This window comes from Manis pentadactyla, chromosome 12 (genome assembly GCF_030020395.1).
Source record: "Manis pentadactyla isolate mManPen7 chromosome 12, mManPen7.hap1, whole genome shotgun sequence".
In the NCBI taxonomy this organism is placed as follows: domain Eukaryota; kingdom Metazoa; phylum Chordata; class Mammalia; order Pholidota; family Manidae; genus Manis; species Manis pentadactyla.
This window is the reverse complement of record NC_080030.1, coordinates 12205812-12214629: the sequence shown is the minus strand read 5'-3', so window position 1 is coordinate 12214629 and position 8818 is coordinate 12205812. Positions and strand designations below refer to the sequence as shown.

At 45.9% G+C, this 8818-nt stretch overlaps 1 protein-coding gene across 4 annotated transcripts in view; it reads left to right on the top strand.

Annotated features, from left to right (window-relative positions):
- Nucleotides 1-1872: 1872 nt before the first annotated feature.
- AKAP8L (A-kinase anchoring protein 8 like) overlaps nucleotides 1873-8818 on the top strand; it is a 28734-nt gene continuing 21788 nt past the window's right edge. For 3 of the 4 annotated variants that reach the window (XM_036895655.2, XM_036895654.2, XM_057490040.1), the window contains exons 1-2: nucleotides 1873-2020; nucleotides 7589-7663. In XM_036895655.2, the coding sequence (XP_036751550.1) occupies nucleotides 2008-2020; nucleotides 7589-7663 (88 nt within the window). In that variant the 5' untranslated portion in view covers nucleotides 1873-2007. Of the gene's footprint in view, nucleotides 2021-7586; nucleotides 7664-8818 lie in introns of those variants that run through there. The other variant, XM_057490041.1, reaches the window with a different exon arrangement.

Below are 8818 nucleotides of genomic sequence, written 5' to 3'. Positions count from 1 at the left end.
CGATCTTCACCTATAATGCATCCATGCCCTTCTCCCCTCTCCCCATTTGAATTACGGTGAAATACATCTTTCTCAAATCAGTCTCAATATTTCCACATGTTTCTCTGAAGGATAGGGACTCTTAAAAATGCCATTATTACAGCTAAAGAAATTGACATTTTCTCAGTATTTTGCCAAAAGTCAGCAACATTGCTTATACTTCAACCTTTCTAGGTAAAACAGAAGTGTACGAATCAAAATTGTACAGCTTGAGTTTTCACAAAGACTTTACCATTTTCAGTGTCTACCGCTCCATCAAGTCCAATCTTAGAATTTGAGAGACTGCCGAAAGTGGATTCCACATCCAGTGGATGCCAATGACAGAACTGGAGCCCAGCTTCACTAACTGCAGGATCTCTAAAGTCTGCAATCAACTGAGAGGGTTTTAGAGGGGAGTCCCAGCTTTAACATTTAAGTGTGAAGGACCTTCAAGTTACGAATTCCAAACCTCAGCTTTCTTATCTTTTAAATGAGATTTTTGGGGGCGTTTAAGATGATATGCCATAAAATACATTACATGTTGTATACGTTATATGTACATACAACTTTATTTTTATTTATTTATTTATTTTTTATTGAAGGGTAGTTGACACACAGTATTACATTAGTTTCAGGTGTACAACACAGTGATTCAACATTTATATACATGATAATTCTAGGTACCAGCTATCACCATACCAAGTTGTTACAATATTTTGACTATATTCCTTATGCTATACATTACATCCCGGTTACTTATTTATTTTACAATTGGAAGTGTGTTTATATATATATATATATATTTTTTTTTTTTGTGAGGGCATCTCTCATATTTATTGATCAAATAGTTGTTAACAACAATAAAATTCTGTATAGGGGGGTCAATACTCAATGCACAATCATTAATCCACCCCAAGCCTAATTTTCGTCAGTCTCCAATCTTCTGTTGCATAACAAACAAGTTCTTACATGGAGTACAAATTCTTACATAGTGAATAAGTTACATGGTGAACAGTGCAAGGGCAGTCATCACAGAAGCTTTCGGTTTTGTTCATGCATTATGAACTATAAACAGTCAGTTCAAATATGAATATTCATTTGATTTTTAAACTTGATTTATATGTGGATACCACATTTCTCTCTTTATTATTATTATTTTTAATAAAATGCTGAAGTGGTAGGTAGATACGAGATAAGGTAGAAAACAGAGTTTAGTGTTGTAAGAGAGCAAATGTAGATGATCAGGTGTGTGCCTGTAGACTATGTGTTAATTCGAACTAGACAAGGGCAGTAAACATCCATGTACATACAACTTTATTACATATACCATATAGGCATGCTGTATAAATATATTTGTTTTCATTATGTAACAAAACCTATAACATTCAGTGCACCCGGCGCTGGACCGACTGTTTACATACGTTATCTCATTTTTAAACGTTGTCCCCAGCATCTTGTTTGGCGCTTAGTTGTAATTTTCATTCCAGTATGGCTTTACCATGCTTATTTTGGAGCTGAAAGCCACAGAAGTCAAGAAACGTAGCCTAGGTTTGCACAGCACCTCGGTGGCAGAGCCGGGATCCGAGCGGCGCCCTGAGAGGTAGTCCCGGCTCCCGCTGGCTGGCCTCCCACCCGGCAGCGCTTGGGCCTCAGGTCTTTCCATAGGGAACAGCTCCGCCCCTTCTATTTCTACAGGACTCCGCCTCCAGGGTGGCTCCTCAACCAGTCACTGCGGGCTTGGGATAACGGTAGGCGGGAGCGGAGCGGGGCTCTCATTGGATTGGCAGAGTACCACTGTAGTGAGGAGGTTTGGGAATGGACAGTTCATCTGTCCAATAGACGTGAAGCCAGTGTCTGGCGTGAGCCAATGCGGCCGGGAGGCGGGTCTCGGTTTTGTGTGGAAGGGGCCCTGGGGATTGTTTCGGTGTTTGCTGCGTCGGACGCGCAGGGCAGCTGCCAGAACTCTGGGCTGCCGTGTTCGCTGCTGCCATGAGCTACACAGGTAGGCCCGGCAGGGTGGGTGTCGGTCCCCGGGTGGGGAGGGACGGGCATGCGCCAGGGCCGCCCCGGGCCCGCCCGCGTCGTCCCCGGGGCTTGGACACTGCCCTCTCTGCGATCCCAAAATGGCGCCGGGGACCCATCGCGTCAGCTCCGCGCTCCTCACGCCTCGGCGCCCCATTTCTATGTGCTCACAAGCTCATGTCTCGGTCCCTGTCACTCGAGGCCTTGATTTCCGCCGTCTGTGCTTGTGGGCCCTGGTCTGGGCGCCTGCAGGCTGTTTCCCACCGCCGCCTCCCTGGTCCGGCCTCCTCGGACCCCGACGGCCCTTGTCGTCGTTCCTCAGGCCTCGGCCCCTCAGACCAGTCATCGGGCTCGGCTGCCGTCGCCTCACAGTCTCCCCGCAGAATGCCGCAGCCCCAGGCCCCCACCCCCGGGCCGGGGAGGCGCCCGGCCGAGCGTGAGCCTTGGGAGGAGCTGCTGACCTCGGCTTTAATTCATTCACAATCTGTCAAATCCCTGGTGTCAGACACTGAATAGGCGCTGGCACATCGACAGGAATCGCTCAAGCAGCTTAGAGGCGAGTGTAGACCGTACCAGGCGCGCAAACAATACAGGATATATTTTAGGGCCGGCAATACCCTCGGGGGCTGCTTTGGTGCGTGGGTCGGTTGGGGAGCCTCTGTCCAGAGGTGACCTTGGAGCAGAGACCTGGAGGGAGGGAGGGAGGGAGGGAGGGACGGAGTTTAGGATATCCGGCCCAGAGAGCCCTGGACTAAAGGCCCAGGGGCAGGAACTGCCTGGTTTGTTGGAAGATCACCTAGTCAGGGAGGCCACCGGGATTTGAGCCAAAGCGAGGGAGGAAGATGAGATCCCAGAGAGGGTCCTGGGCTATGCTTGGGCGATTGTAAGTCATCCCTGGATGAATTCCAAGGGCCACCTATGTTTGCCTTGGCAGGGACCAATGAGACTTCTTAGCCAGGAGCCCTAGACTAGGCCTTCCCCGTTCATGGGGGTGTTAGGCTTGAGCGTGTGTGGTTGCTGGATAACCTGCATTCTGTTACGAATGTTCAAGACTGAGAATGGAACCTGAGGGAGCCCCAGGCTGCTTTATTGGGGGGTGGGGGGCTGAGGCAATGGGGTTGGCCCTAGGCCTCCCTTTGTCCCCCAGGTCAGGAGCTTGGCAAGAACCCCTAGTTTTTCTAGCAGCCATTCCTTAGCCCAGCAGTTCTCAACCGTGGAGCAGTTCTGCCTCCCAGGGGACGTTTGGCAATGCCTGGAGATATTTTTGGCTGTCACATCTGGGGTTGGGGATGCTACAGTCATCCAGTGGGTAGAGGCCAGGAGTACGGCTGACTCTCCAATGCACAAGAATGCCCCCACCACAAAGAATCATCTGGCTCCGAACATCAGTAGTGCCAGGTTGGCAACCCTGCCCTAGTCTGGTTCGGAGGAGAGCCCTTAGGGTTGTTACATTGTTGGAACTAGATGTAATCCCTTTCACCAAGTCTTAACTGAGAACTGAGAGACAGTTCTTTGGTTTTTAAGGGAAGGCCCGACTGCTGAAAAAAACAAGGTGAATGGTTGTGTGCTATGGGGTTAGCCTAATAATAACGGAGCATTTATGTTTACAGACAAGGAAGCTGAGTTAGGTCACTAATGGCCAAGTCTGGATTTCAGCTCCATGTCTGGTAGGCTGTAATTCTGGGCTTGAGTGGGCACCGAGGTAGCCAGGCTAACAAGGTAATTAATGATTAGCTTCCCTTGATCTTGATCAACCGAAAGCACTCCCTTTGAAGCGGCAGATCACTATAGTCAAAGGCCTCGTAAGTCACATTTCATATGACTGTTTTTGCCTTTAAGGAAGAACTCTGGAGGCCTTGACACAAATGGTAGCATTTAGGTGATTACAGGCACATTCTAAAATGATTAAAATAATTTACCTTTTTGATAACTTGTCCAGCTTTTGAACCTACTTTATGTATACTTGGAAAAAGGAGACTTTGCCTCAGGCCCTGAGGGAAGCAGTGGAAAAACAGGACAGAAAAAATGCAGAATCAGGCCTTTCACAAAGGTCTGAAGTGCTACCGTCTTTTTTTTTTCTAAGGTATCATTGATATACACTCTTCTTAAGGTTTCTGTGGGAAGTTGGGGTTCCTATGGCCAGGATCCTCACTGAACTTAAACCACCTGGTGATGTAACTGGCCTGTTGCTAGGCTACCACTTCCACACCTTTAGTCAATAAGCTATCTTTGCGCTATACAGAGAGCTCGGCCCAGTGCTCTGGGCAGAGGCAGAGACGCTAGTGCTCCTACTGCCTGGAGAACAAGCCTGGTAATAAGCCCTTTCACACCAAAGAATGTTTTACTGTCAATTTCTTTGGTCACATTGAATCCATAGTGAACTTGCCCGGGGCTGAAACCCATTGGCAAGACAGTTTCACAAGGAAAACAATGTGATGATTACATTCACCCTTATTATCGAATCCCCCCCCATACCCCATTGCAGTCACTGTGCATCAGTGTAGTAAGATGCCACAGAGTCACTGTTTACCTTCTCTGAGCTACATTGTCTTCCCCGTGTCCCCACACACCATGTGCACCAATCATAATACCCCTCAATCCCCTTCTTCCTCCCTCCCCCGCTACCCCTCCCCTTTGGTAACCGCCAGTCCCTTTTTGGAGTCTGTGAGTCTGCTGCTGTTTTGTTCCTTGAGTTTTGCTTCGTTGTTATACTCCACAAATGAGGGAAATCATTTGGTATTTGTCTTTCTCTGCCTGACTTATTTCACTGAGCATTAATACCCTAGCTCCATCCATGTTGCAAATGGTAGGATTTGTTTCTTTCTTATGGCGAAATAATACTCTGTTGTGTATATGTACCACATCTTCTTTATCCATTCATCTACTAATGGACACTTAGGGCTTTTTGTAGGAACTTTATTACCTCACACAGTTCCTGGGTGTGAGGACTGCACAAGTGGTTTAGCTGAATGGTTCTGGCATGGGTTCTCGTGATGGACGCCATGTTTTGGATGTTAATCGGGACTGTAGTCACCTTAAGGCTTGACGGACTGAGGGACCCACCTCCAGGGTGACTCAGACTCATGGCCAGCAGCTTAATGCTGCCTCTGGTTGGTTCCTCACCATGTGGACTGCTCCACGGGCCTTTGGGAGGGTCCTCACAACAGGGTTGGTGGTCGCCCCCTTAAGTGAGTGATTCGAGGGAGCAAGGCAGAAGCCTCAGGAGTCATGCCCAGTCGTTGCTAAAGTATCTTAACTTGCTGCCCTTCTTGGTTCAGGAAGGGACAACAAACGTCGGTGGGCAAGAATTGCCAGAGGCCCTCATGGAGGCTGCTTACTGCCCAATGGAGGCAGGAAGCAGCCTAACCTAATTCCCTCTCATTTTTTGCCCTCTTAATTTTTGTCAGGTTTCTTTCATTTCTTCAAAGAACCTCTTTCAAAAAAAGAAAGAAAAGAATAAAACTGAGAAACCTTGTGTATTTTTGAGTAAAAAAGATGTCAGAGAGTCTGGCCAAGATAGAGGGCTGGTGATGCATAGTTATCATAAATCCATGGTCTGACCTTTTAGCTTTCTAGGGCCAAAACTTCCTATTCCATTTTTCACTCAGAGCTGATCAGGCAAGTAAATCAAACCGAGAAGAGAGTGATTAATGACCCAGACTAGAATTTATTCATAATTGGAGCGTACTGGCTAACGAGGGTCCTGCCCTGGAGACAGTATTGCAGAGCAGAATGTTAATGTGGGGAGGACAGAACCAGAGCAGAGGTTGCCCTTGGGCTTTGAAGTTTTGATGGGTTATTTTTGCTTTTTCCTTTGGGAAGAACAAGGGCCCCTGTCCCCTGAACATACGTAGACCTTGTGCTCTGCAGTTTGCATACCGTGTTCCCACATATGTCCCTGTCAGGGTGTGGTAGGGTCCAGTTGCAGCTACAGTATGTACAAACTACATTTCCTAAAGTTTGGGGCTATTTTGCTGGTGGCCTTATTGCTGAACAAACAGGTTTCCAGAAACTAGTTGAGCAAACAGCGGAGAATGCAGGTGTAGGGTACTTTTTACACTGTTAGGCTTCCCCATAGGTGAGCTGTCCAAAAAATGCTTTCAGTAGACAATTCTTACCATCATGGCATAGAATTCAGGCATCTCGAGAAGGTCCTGGGTCCCTGGAGGGAATCTATTCTCATAACGTACCCCTCTAATTAGAGAAGGTAAAATAAAAAGTTGTGTTGGCTGCTTTTGGCTTTATCTTTCCCCAGCGCCCAGCCTCAGTACCTTCCTTTGGGAAGTTAAGATAAACCATGGGTCCACTGATCCTTACTCGAAACCCTTGGAGCTTGGCGTATTTTGGAAATGCAGCTTGAGAGAAGGGTATTGTGCAGGATCCGCCCTGGAGCCTGGGGCAGCACCCCATGATTAAATGCATTATTTTCTATACCAAGTGGGGTAAAGAATGTAGTTGTCCTCACAGGTCAGGTTTGCCCCTGAGTGAGCACAGGCATCACACTTGAGGAGAACACTTAGTTTCCAGACCTTTTTGGGTTTCTGAATTGCAGAGTAAGGGATCTGTCCCCTTTGCTGGCAGTAGCAAGGATAAAATGTAATAATGTAGATAAAGCTCTTAGCACCCTGCCGGGAAACACTTGTTCAATGTTGGCTGCTTTTTCTGTCATCTTTGTTGCTGTGGTCTTAAAAGATGAACTAGAGAGACTGTCAACAAATACGTGAATGCCTGCCTGTCCTGCGGAATGGCACTTGGTGTATGTTTTTGTTGTAAATAAGCTGAAGGCTTTGGCTTTTTAATCATGAGTTGGTTCTGATGGGAATAGGCAAATTCTGCCTGTTACGGTAACTGTCATAATTTCAGTCCTGAGGGTGTATCAGTTAAGCTATTTTTAAATGTAATTTTAAAGGTAGTGTTGGAATTCATCGTCATCTGTTAATAATCAGTATTTAAGAACAATAGTTTCTGATAGCGGTTCAAGTTTTTCTTATTTGGTACTAAATCATTTTAAGTTGAGAAATGGTCTTGAGAGTTGGGAAAATAGGAAATAATATATCTATTAAATCTAATACCCCATTTAAACATGCCAACCCCAAGTAACTGCATTTAAGAGGTAATTATAATTCACACTTTTTTAAATGGGAAAACTAAAAAATGCAAGATTTGGGAGAAGAAGAGGGCTGTTATTTGCCTTAATGTTCAGAACTAACCTCCATCTTTGTTTGCACTGGAGATGGCTCTCTTTTCAGTCATGTGGTAGTATTTTCCTCATTTAACTGACCAGTTCTGGTGTTCGTTTATCAAAACAGGATACTGGTTTAAAGTGTCTAAAAAATTTTACCCAGTTCTGGTGTAGCAAGTTAACCATAGCCTGCCTTTCCATTGGTCATACGTTCTGGAGATGTGATTAAAGTGCTCAGAACCTAGAGCTTTTGGTGGCTTTCCAGTGAGGCGAGGGCCTGCCAGCCAGTCTACACTGAAGGGTAGACTTAGATCATTTTCATATGGCTTGTTTTGTGAAACTAACCACACTGTGCATATTATTTAGGTTTTGTCCAGGGATCTGAAACCACTTTGCAGTCGACGTACCCAGACACAAGCACTCAGCCCACCTGTGATTATGGTAAGTGTGGTTCTCTGGAAATCAGAGGATGAGGGCTCGCCTTCTCCTAATGACAGAGCAATCCAGTGTCTTCTCGTCTTTGGCTTCGCTGTCACCCTGTCTTGCTTTTCCAACTGTAAACTTGTGTGGAATAGTGCAGTGGTCCTTAGAATAGCTGGTACTTCCCTCCACTACCGAATAAGCCAGAGTTCTTGGGGGCTGTAAATGATTGATTCCTTTGACCCTTTAACATTTTGTTAGAAGTACATGAGGGCTTAGGAAGGAGAATGGCCCAGGCACAAAGGATTGGTCTGAGCAGTAATGAAGCCTCCAACTGAAGCCCAGGGTAGAGGATATGGGGGACCACTGCTTGAGAGAGAGACTGCCTGTCTGAATCTGGTGGGGTTTTAGAGACACAGTCGGACCACCTCCGGCCAGCGGGTTCCCCACACCCAGGGCTGAGGGAGAAGCTGTGATTGATTTCTTAGTTGCAGACAGACACAGAATCTCTAGTTTGGAAGGAACCACCTAACAGGATCTATAGAACTGCCAGTAAAACTCTTCTTTCTGTGGTCCATGACCCTAGGTGTCTGTTGAGAAAGGAGCCCTTTGGGGAATTAATGAGGATAGCCTTGGTTGCTGAGATGGGTAATTTGTTTTATTACGAAGATCTGCGGAAAGACTGAGCCTACACAGTGTGCATTCCTTCAAGAGTCACTGAATAAATGGACATAAGTAAGCTCCCTGAAGTATTACCAGGGAGAAAGAAATGTTAAAATGTGTTAAAATTGAGTAAGGAGGTATCAGTGTTTCTTTTTTTTTTTTTTTTTTTTTTTAAGGTATGATTAATATATACTCTTATGAAGGTTTCACATGAAAAAACAATGTGGTTACTACATTTACCCATATTATCAAGTCCCCACCCATACCCCAGTGCAGTTCCTGTCCATCAGTGCAGCAAGATGCCACAGATTCACTATGTGCCTTCTCTGTGCTACACTGTTCTCTCCATGATCCCACACACAATACATACTAAATGGAGGTATCAGTATTTCACCAATAAGAGAAACTTGGTTTGCATGGATTGCTCTGTGCTGCCCTCCCTGCTTCACCCATTTTAGTCAAACATAGTTCCAAATTACGCATATTTTTTTTAATGATTTTCCCTCTAGTTTA